Below are 20,222 nucleotides of genomic sequence, written 5' to 3'. Positions count from 1 at the left end.
CTACCTTTACCACCTGGGGGCGGCCCATTAGGAAGGATCCAGTTGCAAAGGGAGGTGTTTAGTATCATAGTCCTTAGCCTATTGATGAGCTTTTAGGGCACTGTGATGTTGAACGCTGAGCTATAGTCAATGAATAGCATTCTCACATAGGTATTTCTTTTGTCCAGGTGTGAAAGGGCAGTGTGGAGTGCAAAAGACATTGCATCATCTGAGGATCTGTTGGGACAGTATGCCAATTGGAGTGGGTCTATAGTTTCTGGGAGGATGGTGTTGATGTGAGCCATGACCAGCCTTTCAAAGCACTACATTATATACAATTGGGAAAGGGAGCAAGAGAGAAAATTCACATGTACAGTACATTATAGCATTTGGACTAGTCAGTTATGATTGGAATGTATACATAATTAGTCATTTCAACCATAATTTCCTCTATCAAACATGAAATCAGATATTCATTTGAAAGGATGTGGGAATGTTCCTCTTGTTTTGCTGAGGGCCGCAGCTCTGCATGCCGTAGAGAGGGACACAATTGGCAATAGCACAGGAACAATATAGAAACTCTAAATAGATAGTCAGGGAAGCTGTATCATTAGTATAGTAGACTGCTTTCTGTACACACACACACACACACACACACACACACACACACACACACACACACACACACACACACACACACACACACACACACACACACACACACACACACACACACACACACACACACACACACACACACACACACACACACACACACACACACACAATGTGCTTTGATGAAACCAGCCATCAGGGAAATCATCTCTCCTGCATAGAATAAACTGAATCAATGGTCGTCAGTGGTGAATGGGATCCTAGGTCTTTTATAAAAGCCTCTCAGGGGTCTAGGCTGGGACGGTGGTCCTGGAGAGAGGAGAGGTGTTCGATTAAGGTGTCTCTCACTCTCTCATCTCAGGGTCTTAACACGTTTGACTAAACAGAGGACCGTCCATCAGCACCTAGCACATCACAGGAGCTTGTCATTGTCAAGGTTTCAGAGGACCATTGAGAATGTGTTCCCAGGTTCCCAATGTGTTTTGATGAAAAGGACTTTCATGCCCGGAAAGCAGGTAGCGGTTGGCGGAAGTGGTTGATGTGGCAGGATGTATTTATGAGATACAATGTCCCTTCCAGCTACAGCTCCTCTCTCTTTCTGACTGGATTTGCATAATCTTGTTGTTGTGAAATGCTCCTTAGAGATGTACATAATTCTAAACTAGTTACCATAGTAAATTGGATTGTTCCTCTCATTTACAAAGATGGAAAATGAGAAGGGGACCTGCTCACGTAAACAGGCTGGCAGTCCTGTTTAGATATCATGGTCTGGTGAGGGTCTTGAGGAGGGGTACTTGAGTACAGGGTGTGCTCGGGGTAGTGTGGGTACTAAGGGTAGCATCTCTCATCCGGAACAAAAACGTGTCTAATTCAAGGCTGTACAGCCCATTACACCAAACATTTTCTTGACAGCCACAGTTTTTGGTAAGCCGCCCACTTATTCAGCCTCATGTACTGAGAATCTGTGTCTAAAAGGCTGAAAATGACATTGGCACACCTTACTCTGAACCCCTCGGGGCCTGCAAGCTGTGTCTGCCCACAGCTGCTGGAATCTGACCAATTGGAGCGTGCAATCTATGCCGCTGACCAATGAGATGCTGGTATCTGTGCCCCAGAGCAAGTGGATGGTAATTACCTTCGAGGTTTAGAAGCTCAAGCTGGATCTGTATGTTGCCTCACCTCTGTCCTGTCCAGGTTCTAACACTCTTAATCAAACCCGCCTCACTGCATCTGGGCTCTGTTACACCCCTGCGGTAAAGTCATGGATCTTCCCTTCACAACGCAACAGGAGGAAATTAGGAGAATGGAAGAGATGGGCAGTTAGACAGACAGACAGGATTGATGAGTTCCTGTGTTAGGGACAGAGTGTCAGAGTGGGAGCACACAGCTCCCACTGGGAGATTAATTTGTTAGGAGACATTGGAGTTGTAAAAGTGTTGCAGATAATGTCGTGCAGGGGGGTTGGGAACTTATGCAAGGCACTGCTTAATATAAATGGCTCATCCATTTTGATACTGTTTTGATTGCAATCTATACTCCAGTCTGTGCTTCTAGTGGGTTGTATTTTTTTTTTTAATGGCTACATGGAGATAATCTGACCTCTCTGCCCTCACTTCAGCTAAATATATTCTACCGAAATGGCCCTCACTTCAGCTAAATATATTCCACTGAAATGGCCCTCACTTCAGCTAAATATATTATATCGAAATGGATGGCCCTCACTTCAGCTAAATATATTCTACCGAAATGGCCCTCACTTTAGCTAAATATATTCTAATGAAAACCTCCCTGAATGTTTGAAGAAATACAGGTGACCATCCCTTATATCCAAAATATTCATGAAAACAAAGTGGATTGCAGAGAACTACCATTTTAGTTCACTTCTTGGAGTTTTAGAAACAGTTTTCTGAGACAGTTTTAGAAACTGTTCTTCATCCTCTAAGCGTTACATGACAAAGCAGGAATTATGATTAGCACACAGGACTGCGGGCCAGAATGCTGTGGGTTCGCAGACCACTGTGGACAAGAGCTGGGGTGGAAACATTTCCTTTATAGTAAAAGCATTGCATGAATATATTGTTGCATTTGCAGGTCTGAGAAAAAAATTCCTTTCTAAAAATGTCTTCCAAATCTATGCAACTAGGTCTCACAGTCGCACACCAGAATTAAACCATCCATGTTTCTCAAAAGTCCAATTTTTAAGTTGTTTTAAGGTTAGGGTTATGTTTAGGCATTAACACTGAATGGTTAAGGTAAGGGTTAAGGTTTGGAATAGGCTTAAAACAACAATCTGTGGATTCGAACTTTGGCACCAGAAGCAGATGCTAACGCCCATCCGCCATCCTCGTCCACAACGCCCTAGCAAAACCGAAACCTACTTGAAGGTAACAGAGCTCACTGTTTCCCCTAGTGGGCGGTGTCCACGTCCTCTCCCATCATCCTCAGACATGGATGGACGTCAAATACCGAAATGTCTGTGAACGCGATCCCTGATGCAGTAAAAATGTATAACATTGAGTAAAGAAATAAGCTTTAAGCAACATATCTGTCTGTCTAATCTTGTGTAGTGTGTAGTGTGTGTAGTGTCTGTCTTATGTGTATGTGTGTGTAGTGTCTGTCTTATCATGTGTAGTGTGTGTAGAGTGTCTCTTATCATGTGTAGTGTGTGTCGAGTGTCTGTCTTATCATGTGTAGTGTGTGTAGAGTGTCTGTCTTATCGTGTGTAGAGTGTCTGTCTTATCATGTGTAGTGTGTGTAGAGTGTGTAGAGTGTCTGTCTTATCATGTGTAGTGTGTGTAGAGTCTGTCCTATCATGTGTAGTGTGTGTAGAGTCTGTCCTATCAAATTTAAGTTTTTGTTATTAACAAAATTGTATTAATAGTGGTTGAATATCACATATTTAAACTATATAATTTAATAGTGGTTGAAAATGTTGATGGTGGTTGAAAACACAGATTGTATCATGCAATTGGTTGAACGGCTTGCCAGAAAGAGGAAGGCATCAAAAACAAAAACAAATACATTTAGGCTTAATAAATCAATTGGGACATAAAACAGTCACAATTTGTGTTTTTCAGAGTACACAAAACCCAGAAAGCATTCCATTATTTAAACGCTCTGGCTCTGCAGATTTTTGATCTTGAATATATTGTGAAATATTGCTGTTATGCAGGTGAATGAGGACCCAAAAGCGACTTGGCGAAAACAGAGTTTTTAATCCAGTAAAGATACTTTACAAAACAAAAGGCATAATACTACTCGTAAAGACGAGAACAGACTGGAGACTTGATCAAGAACTGCAGGTTGCCTCGGGAAGGCACTTGAACCTAGCAGACTCAGACACCTGCTCACCACGCAGCATCTGAGGGAAACACGACACGACAGGGCAATACATAGACACAGCATGGTGAATATAGACAAGGATCCGACAGGGCAGGAACGGAAAACAAGGAGAGAAATAGGGACTCTAATCAGGGAAAAGGATCGGGAACAGGTGTGGGAAGACTAAATGATTGATTAGGGGAATAGGAACAGCTGGGAGCAGGAACGGAACGATAGAGAGAAGAGAGAGCGAGAGAGTGAGAGAGGGAGGGGGAGAGAGAGGGATAGAAAGAGGGAAAGAACCTAATAAGACCAGCAGAGGGAAACGAATAGAAGGGGAAGCACAGGGACAAGACATGATAATCAATGACAAAACATGACAGTACCCCCCCACTCACCGAGCGCCTCCTGGCGCACTCGAGGAGGAACCCTGGCGGCAACGGAGGAAATCATCAATGAGTGAACGGTCCAGCACGTCCCGAGACGGAACCCAACTCCTCTCCTCAGGACCGTAACCCTCCCAATCCACTAAGTATTGGTGACCCCGTCCCCGAGAACGCATGTCCATGATCTTACGTACCTTGTAAATAGGTGCGCTCTCGACAAGGACGGGAGGGGGGGAGGGAAGACGAACGGGGGTGCGAAGAAAGGGCTTGACACAGGAGACATGGAAGACAGGATGGACGTGACGAAGATGTCGCGGAAGAAGCAGTCGCACAGCGACAGGATTGACGACCTGGGAGACACGGAACGGACCAATGAACCGCGGAGTCAACTTACGAGAAGCTGTCGTAAGAGGAAGGTTGCGAGTGGAAAGCCACACTCTCTGGCCGCAACAATACCTTGGACTCTTAATCCTGCGTTTATTGGCGGCTCTCACAGTCTGTGCCCTGTAACGGCAAAGTGCAGACCTCACCCTCCTCCAGGTGCGCTCACAACGTTGGACAAACGCTTGAGCGGAGGGAACGCTGGACTCGGCAAGCTGGGATGAGAACAGAGGAGGCTGGTAACCCAGACTACTCTGAAACGGAGATAACCCGGTAGCAGACGAAGGAAGCGAGTTGTGAGCGTATTCTGCCCAGGGAGCTGTTCTGCCCAAGACGCAGGGTATCTGAAAGAAAGGCTGCGTAGTATGCGACCAATCGTCTGATTGGCCCTCTCTGCTTGACCGTTAGACTGGGGATGAAACCCGGAAGAGAGACTGACGGACGCACCAATCAAACGACAGAACTCCCTCCAAAACTGTGACGTGAATTGCGGGCCTCTGTCTGAAACGGCGTCTAACGGGAGGCCATGAATTCTGAACACATTCTCGATAATGATTTGTGCCGTCTCCTTAGCGGAAGGAAGTTTAGCGAGGGGAATGAAATGTGCCGCCTTAGAGAACCTATCGACAACCGTAAGAATCACAGTCTTCCCCGCAGACAAAGGCAGACCGGTAATGAAGTCTAGGGCGATGTGAGACCATGGTCGAGAAGGAATGGGGAGCGGTCTGAGACGACCGGCAGGAGGAGAGTTACCCGACTTAGTCTGCGCGCAGTCCGAACAAGCAGCCACGAAACGGCGCGTGTCACGCTCCTGAGTCGGCCACCAAAAGCGCTGGCGAATAGACGCAAGAGTGCCTCGAACACCGGGATGACCAGCTAACTTGGCAGAGTGAGCCCACTGAAGAACAGCCAGACGAGTGGAAACAGGAACAAAAAGGAGGTTACTAGGACAAGCGCGCGGCGACGCAGTGTGCGTGAGTGCTTGCTTAACCTGTCTTTCAATTCCCCAGACTGTCAACCCGACAACACGCCCATAAGGAAGAATCCCCTCGGGATCAGTAGAAGCCACAGAAGAACTAAACAGACGGGATAAGGCATCAGGCTTGGTGTTTTTGCTACCCGGACGGTAAGAAATCACAAACTCGAAACGAGCGAAAAACAACGCCCAACGAGCTTGACGGGCATTAAGTCGTTTGGCAGAACGGATGTACTCAAGGTTCTTATGGTCTGTCCAAACGACAAAAGGAACGGTCGCCCCCTCCAACCACTGTCGCCATTCGCCTAGGGCTAAGCGGATGGCGAGCAGTTCACGGTTACCCACATCATAGTTGCGCTCAGATGGCGACAGGCGATGAGAAAAATAAGCGCAAGGATGAACCTTATCGTCAGACTGGAAGCGCTGGGATAGAATGGCTCCCACGCCTACCTCTGAAGCGTCAACCTCGACAATGAATTGTCTAGTGACGTCAGGAGTAACGAGGATAGGAGCGGACGTAAAACGTTCTTTTAGAAGATCAAAAGCTCCCTGGGCCGAACCGGACCACTTAAAACACGTCTTGACAGAAGTAAGAGCTGTGAGAGGGGCAGCAACTTGACCGAAATTACGAATGAAACGCCGATAGAAATTAGCGAAACCTAAAAAGCGCTGCAACTTGACACGTGACCTTGGAACGGGCCAATCACTGACAGCTTGGACCTTAGCGGAATCCATCTGAATGCCTTCAGCGGAAATAACGGAACCGAGAAAAGTAACGGAGGAGACATGAAAAGAGCACTTCTCAGCCTTTACGTAGAGACAATTCTCTAAAAGGCGCTGTAGAACACGTCGAACGTGCTGAACATGAATCTCGAGTGACGGTGAAAAAATCAGGATATCGTCAAGATAGACAAAAACAAAAATGTTCAGCATGTCTCTCAGAACATCATTAACTAATGCCTGAAAAACAGCTGGCGCATTGGCGAGACCAAACGGCAGAACCCGGTACTCAAAATGCCCTAACGGAGTGTTAAACGCCGTTTTCCACTCGTCCCCCTCTCTGATGCGCACGAGATGGTAAGCGTTACGAAGGTACAACTTAGTAAAGCACCTGGCTCCCTGCAGAATCTCGAAGGCTGATGACATAAGGGGAAGCGGATAACGATTCTTAACCGTTATGTCATTCAGCCCTCGATAATCCACGCAGGGGCGCAGAGTACCGTCCTTCTTCTTAACAAAAAGAACCCCGCCCGGCCGGAGAGGAAGAAGGCACTATGGTACCGGCGTCAAGAGACACAGATAAATAATCCTCGAGAGCCTTACGTTCGGGAGCCGACAGAGAGTATAGTCTACCCCGAGGAGGAGTGGTCCCCGGAAGGAGATCAATACTACAATCATACGACCGGTGAGGAGGAAGGGAGTTGGCTCGGGACCGACTGAAGACCGTGCGCAGATCATGATATTCCTCCGGCACTCCTGTCAAATCGCCAGGTTCCTCCTGAGAAGTGGGGACAGAAGAAATGGGAGGGATGGCAGACATTAAACACTTCACATGACAAGAAACGTTCCAGGATAGGATAGAATTACTAGACCAATTAATAGAAGGATTATGACATACTAGCCAGGGATGACCCAAAACAACAGGTGTAAAAGGTGAACGAAAAATCAAAAAAGAAATAGTCTCACTGTGGTTACCAGATACTGTGAGAGTTAAAGGTAGTGTCTCAAATCTGATACTGGGAAGATGACTACCATCTAAGGCAAACATGGGCGTAGGCTTGTCTAACTGTCTGAAAGGAATGTCATGTTTCCGAGCCCATGCTTCGTCCATGAAACAACCCTCAGCCCCAGAGTCAATCAAGGCACTGCATGTAGCACCCGAACCGGTCCAGCGTAGATGGACCGACATAGTAGTACATGATCTAGATGAAAAGACCTGAGTAGTAGCGCTCACCAGTAGCCCTCCGCTTACTGATGAGCTCTGGCCTTTTACTGGACATGAATTGACAAAATGTCCATCAAATCCGCAATAGAGGCACAGGCGGTTGGTGATCCTCCGTTCCCTCTCCTTGGTCGAGATGCGAATACCTCCCAGCTGCATGGGCTCAGTCTCTGAGCCAGAGGAGGGAGATGGTTGCGATGCGGAGCAGGGAAACACCGTTGACGCGAGCTCTCTTCCACGAGCTTGGTGACGAAGATCTACCCGTCGTTCTATGCGGATGGCGAGAGCAATCAAAGAGTCCACACTGGAAGGAACCTCCCGAGAGAGAATCTCATCTTTGACCACTGCGTGGAGTCCCTCCAGAAAACGAGCGAGCAGCGCCGGCTCGTTCCAGTCACTAGAGGCAGCAAGAGTGCGAAACTCTATAGAGTAATCCGTTATGGATCGATCACCTTGGCATAGGGAAGCCAGGGCCCTAGAAGCCTCCCTACCAAAAACTGAACGGTCAAAAACCCGAATCATCTCCTCTTTAAAGTTCTGGTAATTGTTAGAACAATCAGCCCTTGCCTCCCAGATAGCTGTGCCCCACTCTCGAGCCCGGCCTGTAAGGAGTGAAATGACGTAAGCAACCCGAGCTCTCTCGCTAGAGTATGTGTTGGGTTGGAGAGAGAACACAATAACACACTGGGTGAGAAAGGAGCGGCACTCCGTGGGCTGCCCGGAGTAGCAAGGTGGGTTATTAACCCTAGGTTCCGGAGGCTCGGCAGGCCAGGAAGTAACAGGTGGCACGAGACGAAGACTCTGGAACTGTCCAGAGAGGTCGGAAACCTGAGCGGCCAGGTTCTCCACGGCATGGCGAGCAGCAGACAATTCCTGCTCGTGTCTGCCGAGCATGGCTCCTTGGATCTCGACGGCAGTGTTACGAGCATCTGTAGTCGCTGGGTCCATTCCTTGGTCGGATCCTTCTGTTATGCAGGTGAATGAGGACCCAAAAGCGACTTGGCGAAAACAGAATCTTTAATCCAGTAAAGATACTTTACAAAACAAAAGGCATAATACTACTCGTAAAGACGAGAACAGACTGGAGACTTGATCAAGAACTGCAGGTTGCCTCGGGAAGGCACTTGAACCTAGCAGACTCAGACACCTGCTCACCACGCAGCATCTGAGGGAAACACGACACGACAGGGCAATACATAGACACAGCACGGTGAATATAGACAAGGATCCGACAGGGCAGGAACGGAAAACAAGGAGAGAAATAGGGACTCTAATCAGGGAAAAGGATCGGGAACAGGTGTGGGAAGACTAAATGATTGATTAGGGGAATAGGAACAGCTGGGAGCAGGAACGGAACGATAGAGAGAAGAGAGAGCGAGAGAGTGAGAGAGGGAGGGGGAGACAGAGGGATAGAAAGAGGGAAAGAACCTAATAAGACCAGCAGAGGGAAACGAATAGAAGGGGAAGCACAGGGACAAGACATGATAATCAATGACAAAACATGACAATTGCACATTTATTAAAAGATGAGGGCTTCTTTGCAGCCATATAAGTGTGTGGAATGAGATTGAAATAGAAGAGTGGTTTGGGACAAGCGTTGTAAAATGTCTTGTAGGCAACATGTACAGTCAGTCCCCTATATCACAACATGTACAGTCAGTCCCCCACATCTCAACATGTACAGTCAGTCCCCTATATCTCAACATGTACAGTCAGTCCCCTACATCTCAACATGTACAGTCAGTCCCCTACATCTCAACATGTACAGTCAGTCCCCCACATCTCAACATGTACAGTTAGTCCTCCACACCTCAACATGTACAGTCAGTCCCCTACATCTCAACATGTACAGTCAGTCCCCCACATCTCAACATGTACAGTCAGTCCCCCACATCTCAATATGTACAGTCAGTAGCCCACATCTCAACATGTACAGTCAGTCCCCCACATCTCAACATGTACAGTCAGTCCCCCACATCTCAACATGTACGGTCAGTCCCCTATATCACAACATGTACAGTCAGTCCCCCACATCTCAACATGTACAGTCAGTCCCCTATATCTCAACATGTACAGTCAGTCCCCTACATCTCAACATGTACAGTCAGTCCCCTACATCTCAACATGTACAGTCAGTCCCCTACATCTCAACATGTACAGTCAGTCCCCTACATCTCAACATGTACAGTCAGTCCCCTACATCTCAACATGTACAGGCAGTCCCCCACATCTCAACATGTACAGTCAGTCCCCTACATCTCAACATGTACAGTCAGTCCCCCACATTTCAACATGTACAGTCAGTCCCCCACATCTCAATAGAATCCTATTCCCTGTGGGGGGAGGCTGTGTGAAAAGTGAGGGTGTGTGTGCGTGCATGTGTGCATGCTCGCTTGCTTGCGTACGTCAGCATGTGGTCATCCTTCTGTCCTTCCGTCAGTGAGTGTGTATGTGTCTGTCTGGTACCGGCAGTATGTACTTCCTGAAATATGTTGCAACAGATGGTCACTTGCTATATCTGTGCGGAGTGTAATCATTTAAACTGTTTGTATGTCTGTGTATGAACTCATGAAAAGGTCTACAGATGAAGGCATGTTGAAGCTTTGTGGCTAAACATGTGTAATGTTGGTTCTAGTAATGGATGCTAGGTGTTAGTAATGGATACTAGCAGCAGAAGGTGTTAGTAATGGATGCTAGCAGGAGAAGGTGTTAGTAATGGGTGCTAGCAGCAGAAGGTGTTAGTAATGGATGCTAGGTGTTAGTAATGGATGCTAGGTGTTAGTAATGGATGCTAGGTGTTAGTAATGGATGCTAGCAGCCGAAGGTGTTAGTAATGGATGATAGGTGTTAGTAATGGATGCTAGGTGTTAGTAATGGATTCTAGCAGCAGAAGGTGTTAGTAATGGATGCTAGCAGCAGAAGGTGTTAGTAATGGATGCTAGCAGCAGAAGGTGTTAGTAATGGGTGCTAGCAGCAGAAGGTGTTAGTAATGGATGCTAGGTGTTAGTAATGGATGCTAGGTGTTAGTAATGGATGCTAGGTGTTAGTAATGGATGCTAGCAGCCGAAGGTGTTAGTAATGGATGATAGGTGTTAGTAATGGATGCTAGGTGTTAGTAATGGATTCTAGCAGCAGAAGGTGTTAGTAATGGATGCTAGCAGCAGAAGGTGTTAGTAATGGATGCTAGCAGCAGAAGGTGTTAGTAATGGATGCTAGCAGCAGAAGGTGTTAGTAATGGATGCTAGCAGCAGAAGGTGTTAGTAATGATGCTAGCAGCACAAAGTGTTAGTAATGGATTCAAGATGTTATGGATGCTAGGTGTTGGTAATGATGCTAGAAGCAGAAGGTGTTAGTAATGATGCTAGCAGCAGAAGGTTTTGGTAATGGATGCTAGCAGCAGAAGGTTTTGGTAATGGATGCTAGCAGCAGAAGGTGTTAGTAATTGATGCTAGCAGCAGAAGGTGTTAGTAATGGATGCTAGATGTTATGGATGCTAGGTGTTAGTAATGGATGCTAGCAGCAGAAGGTGTTAGTAATGATGCTAGCAGCACAAAGCGTTAGTAATGGATGCAAGAAGTTATGGATGCTAGGTGTTGGTAATGATGCTACCAGCAGAAGGTGTTAGTAATGGATGCTAGCAGCACAAAGTGTTAGTAATGGATGCTAGATGTTATGGATGCTCGGTGTTGGTAATGGATGCTAGCAGCAGAAGGTTTTAGTAATGGATGCTAGCAGCAGAAGGTGTTAGTAATAGATGCTAGCAGCAGAAGGTGTTAGTAATGGATGCTAGCAGCAGAAGGTGTTAGTAATGATGCTAGCAGCACAAAGTGTTAGTAATGGATTCAAGATGTTATGGATGCTAGGTGTTGGTAATGATGCTAGCAGCAGAAGGTGTTAGTAATGGATGCTAGCAGCACAAAGTGTTAGTAATGGATGCAAGATGTTATGGATGCTAGATGTTAGTAATGATGCTTGCAGCAGAAGGTGTTAGTAATGGATGCTTGATGTTATGGATGCTAGGTGTTAGTAATGGATGCTAGCAGCAGAAGGTGTTAGTAATGATGCTAGCAGCACAAAGTGTTAGTAATGGATGCAAGATGTTATGGATGCTAGATGTTGGTAATGATGCTAGCAGCAGAAGGTGTTAGTAATGATGCTAGCAGCAGAAGGTGTTAGTAATGGATGCAAGATGTTATGGATGCTAGATGTTGGTAATGATGCTAGCAGCAGAAGGTGTTAGTAATGATGCTAGCAGCAGAAGGTGTTAGTAATGGATGCAAGATGTTATGGATGCTAGATGTTGGTAATGATGCTAGCAGCAGAAGGTGTTAGTAATGGATGCTAGATGTTATGGGTGCTAGATGTTAGTAATGATGCTACCAGCAGAAGGTGTTAGTAATGATGCTAGCAGCAGAAGGTGTTAGTAATGGATGCTAGCAGCAGAAGGTGTTAGTAATGATGCTAGCAGCAGAAGGTGTTAGTAATGGTTGCTAGATGTTATGGATGCTAGATGTTGGTAATGATGCTACCAGCAGAAGGTGTTAGTAATGGATGCTAGCAGCAGAAGGTTTTAGTAATGGATGCTAGCAGCAGAAGAGTAATACATAGGCTTGTGAACTGTGTTCGTAATGGATGCTAGGTGTTAGTAATGGTTCCTAGGTGTTAGTAATGGATGCTAGCAGCAGAAGGTGTTAGTAATAGATGCTAGCAGCAGAAGGTGTTAGTAATGGATGCTAGCAGCAGAAGGTGTTAGTAATGGATGCAAGATGTTATGGATGCTAGATGTTGGTAATGATGCTAGCAGCAGAAGGTGTTAGTAATGATGCTAGCAGCAGAAGGTGTTAGTAATGGATGCTAGATGTTATGGATGCTAGATGTTGGTAATGATGCTACCAGCAGAAGGTGTTAGTAATGGATGCTAGCAGCAGAAGGTTTTAGTAATGGATGCTAGCAGCAGAAGAGTAATACATAGGCTTGTGAACTGTGTTCGTAATGGATGCTAGGTGTTAGTAATGGTTCCTAGGTGTTAGTAATGGATGTTAGCAGCAGAAGGTGTTAGTAATAGATGCTAGCAGCAGAAGGTGTTAGTAATCGATGCTAGCAGCAGAAGGTGTTAGTAATGGATGCTAGCAGCAGAATGTGTTAGTAATGGATGCTAGCAGCACAAAGTGTTAGTAATGGATGCTAGATGTTATGGGTGCTAGATGTTAGTAATGATGCTAGCAGCAGAAGGTGTTAGTATATTATTATTATATTATTATATTATTATATTAAGGTGTTAGTAATGGATGCTTGCAGCACAAAGTGTTAGTAATGGATGCTAGATGTTATGGGTGCTAGATGTTAGTAATGATGCTAGCAGCAGAAGGTGTTAGTAATGGATGCTAGCAGCAGAAGGTGTTGGTAATGGATGCTAGCAGCAGAAGGTTTTGGTAATGGATGCTAGCAGCAGAAGGTTTTGGTAATGGATGCTAGCAGCAGAAGGTTTTGGTAATGGATGCTAGCAGCAGAAGGTGTTAGTAATTGATGCTAGCAGCAGAAGGTGTTAGTAATGGATGCTAGATGTTATGGATGCTAGGTGTTAGTAATGGATGCTAGCAGCAGAAGGTGTTAGTAATGATGCTAGCAGCACAAAGCGTTAGTAATGGATGCAAGAAGTTATGGATGCTAGGTGTTGGTAATGATGCTACCAGCAGAAGGTGTTAGTAATGGATGCTAGCAGCACAAAGTGTTAGTAATGGATGCTAGATGTTATGGATGCTCGGTGTTGGTAATGGATGCTAGCAGCAGAAGGTTTTAGTAATGGATGCTAGCAGCAGAAGGTGTTAGTAATAGATGCTAGCAGCAGAAGGTGTTAGTAATGGATGCTAGCAGCAGAAGGTGTTAGTAATGATGCTAGCAGCACAAAGTGTTAGTAATGGATGCAAGATGTTATGGATGCTAGGTGTTGGTAATGATGCTAGCAGCAGAAGGTGTTAGTAATGGATGCTAGCAGCACAAAGTGTTAGTAATGGATGCTAGATGTTATGGATGCTAGATGTTAGTAATGATGCTTGCAGCAGAAGGTGTTAGTAATGGATGCTAGCAGTAGAAGGTGTTAGTAATGATGCTAGCAGCACAAAGTGTTAGTAATGGATTCAAGATGTTATGGATGCTAGGTGTTGGTAATGATGCTAGCAGCACAAAGTGTTAGTAATGGATGCAAGATGTTATGGATGCTAGATGTTAGTAATGGATGCTTGCAGCAGAAGGTGTTATTAATGGATGCTTGCAGCAGAAGGTGTTAGTAATGGATGCTTGATGTTATGGATGCTAGGTGTTGGTAATGATGCTAGCAGCACAAAGTGTTAGTAATGGATGCAAGATGTTATGGATGCTAGATGTTAGTAATGGATGCTTGCAGCAGAAGGTGTTAGTAATGGATGCTTGCAGCAGAAGGTGTTAGTAATGGATGCTTGATGTTATGGATGCTAGGTGTTAGTAATGGATGCTAGCAGCAGAAGGTGTTAGTAATGATGCTAGCAGCACAAAGTGTTAGTAATGGATGCAAGATGTTATGGATGCTAGATGTTGGTAATGATGCTAGCAGCAGAAGGTGTTAGTAATTATGCTAGCAGCAGAAGGTGTTAGTAATGGATGCTAGATGTTATGGATGCTAGATGTTGGTAATGATGCTACCAGCAGAAGGTGTTAGTAATGGATGCTAGCAGCATAAGGTTTTAGTAATGGATGCTAGCAGCAGAAGAGTAATACATAGGCTTGTGAACTGTGTTCATAATGGATGCTAGGTGTTAGTAATGGTTCCTAGGTGTTAGTAATGGATGCTAGCAGCAGAAGGTGTTAGTAATAGATGCTAGCAGCAGAAGGCGTTAGTAATGGATGCTAGCAGCAGAAGGTGTTAGTAATGGATGCTAGCAGCAGAAGGTGTTAGTAATGGATGCTAGCAGCACAAAGTGTTAGTAATGGATGCTAGATGTTATGGGTGCTAGATGTTAGTAATGATGCTAGCAGCAGAAGGTGTTAGTATATTATTATTATTATATTATTATATTATTATATTAAGGTGTTAGTAATGGATGCTAGCAGCACAAAGTGTTAGTAATGGATGCTAGATGTTATGGGTGCTAGATGTTAGTAATGATGCTTGCAGCAGAAGGTGTTGGTAATTGATGCTAGCAGCAGAAGAGTAATACATAGGTTTGTGAACTGTGTTCGTAATGGATGCTAGATGTTATGGGTGCTAGATGTTAGTAATGATGCTTGCAGCAGAAGGTGTTAGTAATGGATGCTAGCAGCAGAAGGTGTTAGTAATTGATGCTAGATGTTATGGGTGCTAGATGTTAGTAATGATGCTTGCAGCAGAAGGTGTTAGTAATGGATGCTAGATGTTATGGGTGCTAGATGTTAGTAATGATGCTTGCAGCAGAAGGTGTTAGTAATGGATGCTAGCAGCAGAAGGTGTTAGTAATGGATGATAGCAGCAGAAGAGTAATACATAGGCTTGTGAACTGTATTATTTAGTGTTCCGCATGAGTAACGAGACCCAAGCAGGCCTGTTAACCCTCCTAAACATCAACACTGCCTTAACTTAGCTTAACCCCAGGAAGAGAAGCTGCTGCCTTGGCAGATACAAATACAAATACACAAACAGACATGCACACACACTAGGATACCCCAGGCGCCAAGCATCATCAGTACATTTCTACCCAATGCACTTCTGCGTCTTTGTCATCTTAACATCTGTACTACAGATTCAACACAGAGTGGTGATGGGGGGTGTGATTCCAGATGAGGGAAGGTGTGTGTGTGTGTGCGTGCGTGCGTGCGTGCGTGCATGCGTGCGTGCGTGCGTGCGTGGTTAACATATCATTTGTATCTCACATGTCCCAGACAGTCTTTCTTCAGCCGTTGTCTGTGTAACTTCTAGCTAGGGGAGATGGCTGGGGAATGGATGGTGTTTGATGTCCTGCTGATCACTAAACTTGATATCACTTCTCTCTTCTGTCATCTTTTCATTTACAGGTATAATGGGAGAATATGAGCCTAAAATCGAGGTGCATTTCCCCCAGTCTGTCCTGGCTGCCAGAGGAGTCACCGTGAGTCTGGAGTGTTTCGCCCTGGGGAAGTAAGTACAGAAACATCCAAGCTGTTTGATCCTCTGAACATCCACATATCTCCGTTATGGTGGAACTTAGTGTTACAGAGTTCATGTTACTTTCCTAAAATTCCCCAGTTTTCCAGAAATCCCAGCTGGAAGATTCCTGGAATGGGAAGGAATTAAAAGGAAATCCAGGAACTCTCCAACAGGCATTGTGGGAATAACTGGGAAAATTTGGGAACATTACTGGAATTCTAAGTAAAATGCTAGCAAGAACCCCCAGTAGATTCACTGACTATCATATAGCTTTCAACACTCGCAACAAACACCAGTAGAACCATTCCCCATCATCCCTCATTCAACACTCTAACAACCTCTGGTAGATCTTGTTGTTACCATTCCTCATTCAACACTATCAACGACCACCGGTAGATTAATTTACTATAATCCCTTATTCAACACTATCAACAACCACCACTAGATTAATTTACTATAATCCCTTATTCAACACTATCAACGACCACCGGTAGATTAATTTACTATAATCCCTTATTCAACACTATCAACGACCACCGGTAGATTAATTTACTATAATCCCTCATTCAACACTCTAACAACCTCTGGTAGATCTTGTTGTTACCATTCCTCATTCAACACTATCAACGACCACCGGTAGATTAATTTACTATAATCCCTTATTCAACATTATCAACAACCACCGGTAGATTAATTTACTATAATCCCTTATTCAACACTATCAACGACCACCGGTAGATTAATTTACTATAATCCCTTATTCAACACTATCAACGACCACCGGTAGATTAATTTACTATAATCCCTTATTCAACACTATCAACGACCACCGGTAGATTAATTTACTATAATCCCTTATTCAACATTATCAACAACCACCGGTAGATTAATTTACTATAATCCCTTATTCAACACTATCAACGACCACCGGTAGATTAATTTACTATAATCCCTTATTCAACACTATCAACGACCACCGGTAGATTAATTTACTATAATCCCTTATTCAACACTATCAACGACCACCGGTAGATTAATTCACTATAATCCCTTATTCAACACTATCAACAACCACCGGTAGATTAATTTATTATAATCCTTTATTCAACACTATCAACAACCACCACTAGATTAATTGATTGTCATCCCTTATTCAGTGTAACAATATGCTTGATTAAATAATGGTTGTATAAAAATATGTTCTAGATGAAATCATTCCCGTACACCACTGATACTAATTGCTATGTTTCTTGTAAACTGGGTTAACCAAACCCTAAACAGCAACACACTACAATTCAGAGCCATATACAAACATGGAGAAGGCTATGATACTTATGACCATGTACAGAACACTGTTGTGTAGGCTATGACTCGGCCACACATCCACTCACTATTGTAAATGTCTATAAGAGCCAAAAACCTTTCCTATATTAACATTCACTCCAGGCTGGATGTTGAGCCACTGTATTACCAGTTTGAGCCATCATGGCCGGCTAGATTGCTTGTTAGTGCTGGTGGAAGCAGGAGTGGAGAGGAAACTGAGCCCTGGGGAGCCATGTGTTGTGATAATGGAAAGTAATGCCAGCCAGTGTTTGCAGGGTGTTTTTAATGTCTGTTGTGTAGCGTGGAAGCCAAGGTTAAGGCTGTGAAAGATAGAGCCACCACCAGCGGACTGCCAAGAGGGAAAAACACACTCACATTTGTCAGCACGGTACAGGCCAACATCACAGAGACCAGGACCACTTGTCTATGCTGCTGAGTGTCACCTACGGTGCCTGGTTTCTTGGTTTACAAAGCAGCATGACATGAAGGGTGGAGTTTTAACTGCTGTATACTGTGTGATAATAATGATCATTCTGTAAAAGCTTGATGTAGCCTTAATGGATTCTGGATGTAGAACAGGCAGCACTTTTAAAATAAATACAAATATCAAATGAACATATAATTGAATAAATCTGTAGAGCATCAGACAGACAGAGACAGGCGATCACACCAACAACAGAGTTGGTTAAAGATGTTTACACCCTCTTGTTGATCTCCCAAGGCAAAGCTTAAAAGGATTGTTTTGCATAGCAAGATAATTGTTCCTATCCAAACATAATCCTGTTTCATTCCTACTTCTTATGTTGTTTATAATGATTATTTGTGTTGAATAATGCATAACCGATTCCCAACTAGAGTGCAAACAGCCTCTAATCTGACGCTACCACTGAAGGACCTAGTAATTATTTACAATGCTTTCAAGGGGTTGCTGTCTGAGTGAGTCATTTACAATGAATGATTTACATTAGAATAATAAGTAATTACCAAAGCCTATAGACATTGCCCTGACTGCATGCTTACTCTCCCATCTCCTCTGCTTGACTTCATTCTATTAAAACTTATACAGGAGCTCAGCAAACAGACTGCAGTAGACCTTGACCCGCTCTCCCCGCCTGCATCCCAAATGATACCCTATTCACTTTGTAGTGCACTACTTTTGACCAGGACCCATAGTGGTATAGGGTGCCATTTGGGAGGCAGACCCGGTCTCTTAACTAATTTGGGCCTGATTGCTGTCATTGGCATGGTGATCCTGGTGACTTTACCCCTCTACACCAACAAATGAATGATTTATCAATGTGGTCTATTAGGAAATGCCTTTATTTAATGTCTTTATACTGTGAACTTGACATTTGTTTAGTTCTCGTTCCTGTCGATCAACATGTATGATGGCCGCAGGTTCAGATGGAAGACAGAATGGTCTTGGTGTGGATATTGGAAAAGGCGCAAGCTTTATTTATTCTCTGTAGTGTAGACAACACCAGCTGTCTGTCAGTCTGTCTGGATATCTGTCTGTCTGGCTGGCTGGCTGGATGTCAGCTTAGGGATATCTGTCAATGACACCACTGTGTGGGGAACTGTCTGAAGATTGAGGTTTACAGGCTGAAAAATTAAACTGGCCTGTATATGTAAAAATTAACCAATGTTTTTAAATGGTCTATGATGACATTTTGTCCATGTTGGTCTACTGTACATTGACGCTCTATGGGTTCATTAGTATCCTGTCAGAAGGACCATGTTCTATGGATTGATTAGTGTCGACGATACGAAAGAGAGATTGAACAGGCTAGTAATAGGGGTAACAACAATTTCGGCAACAATCGTTTTAGAAAGAGAGGATCCAGATTGTCTAGCCCGGCTGATTTGTAGGAGTCCAGATTTTGCAGCTCTTTCAGAACATCAGCTACCTGGATTTGGGTAAAGGCGGGTTGCTGTGGAGGGTGCAGGGCAGTTGACCGGGGTAGGGTAGCCAGGTGGAAAGCATGGCCAGCCGTAGAGAAATGCTTCTTGAAATTCTCAATTATTGTGGATTTATCGGTGGTGACAGTGTTTCCTAGCCTCAGAGCAGTGGGCAGCTGGGAGGAGGTGCTCTTATTCCTATTCTAATAGTTCTAGCAGTTTTAATAGTTATAGTAGTTATAATAGTTCTCATAGTTCGTTTACTTCTAGTAGTTCTAATAGTTCTCTTAGTTCTGGTGTTTCTCATAGTTCTAGTAGTTCTAATAGTTCTAGTGTTTCTAATAGTTCTAATTGTTATTGTAGTTCTCCAAGCTCTTATAGTTCTAGAAAGCTAAGGTAACTGAGCTAAACGACTACCGCGCCCCGTAGCACTCACTTCCGTCATCATGAAGTGCTTTGATAGACTAGTCAAGGACCATATCACCTCCACCCTACCTGACACCCTAGACCCACTCCAATTTGCTTACCGCCCAAATAGGTCCACAGACGATGCAATCTCAACCACACTGCACACTGCCCTAACCCACCTGGACAAAAGGAATACCTATGTGAGAATGCTGTTCATCGACTACAGCTCGGCATTCAACACCATAGTACCCTCCAAGCTCGTCATCAAGCTCGAGACCCTGGGCCTCGACCCCGCCCTCTGAAACTGGGTACTGGACTTCCTGACGGGCCGCCCCCAGGTGGTGAGGGTAGGCAACAACATCTCCTCCCCGCTGATCCTCAACACGGGGGCCCCACAAGGGTGCGTTCTGAGCCCTCTCCTGTACTCCCTGTTCACCCACGACTGCGTGGCCACGCACGCCTCCAACTCAATCATCAAGTTTGCGGACGACACAACAGTGGTAGGCTTGATTACCAACAACGACGAGACGGCCTACAGGGAGGAGGTGAGGGCCCTCGGAGTGTGGTGTCAGGAAAATAACCTCACACTCAACGTCAACAAAACTAAGGAGATGATTATGGACTTCAGGAAAGAGCAGAGGGAACTCCCCCCTATCCACATCGATGGAACAGTAGTGGAGAGGGTAGCTAGTTTTAAGTTCCTCGGCATACACATCACAGACAAACTGAATTGGTCCACTCACACTGACAGCGTCGTGAAGAAGGCGCAGCAGCGCCTATTCAACCTCAGGAGGCTGAAGAAATTCGGCTTGTCACCAAAAGCACTCACAAACTTCTACAGATGCACATTCGAGAGCA

General features: G+C 44.8%; 1 protein-coding gene across 1 annotated transcript in view; it reads left to right on the top strand.

The window, feature by feature from the left end:
- LOC124005685 (contactin-5-like) overlaps positions 1-20,222 on the top strand; it is a 570,484-nt gene that overhangs the window by 303,029 nt on the left and 247,233 nt on the right. The window contains exon 8 of the mRNA XM_046315147.1: positions 15,623-15,725. Within this exon, the coding sequence (XP_046171103.1) occupies positions 15,623-15,725 (103 nt within the window). The remainder of the gene's footprint in view (positions 1-15,622; positions 15,726-20,222) is intronic.

Source organism: Oncorhynchus gorbuscha, linkage group LG19 (assembly GCF_021184085.1).
Source record: "Oncorhynchus gorbuscha isolate QuinsamMale2020 ecotype Even-year linkage group LG19, OgorEven_v1.0, whole genome shotgun sequence".
Classification (NCBI taxonomy): domain Eukaryota; kingdom Metazoa; phylum Chordata; class Actinopteri; order Salmoniformes; family Salmonidae; genus Oncorhynchus; species Oncorhynchus gorbuscha.
This window is presented reverse-complemented; position numbering and strand designations above follow the sequence as displayed.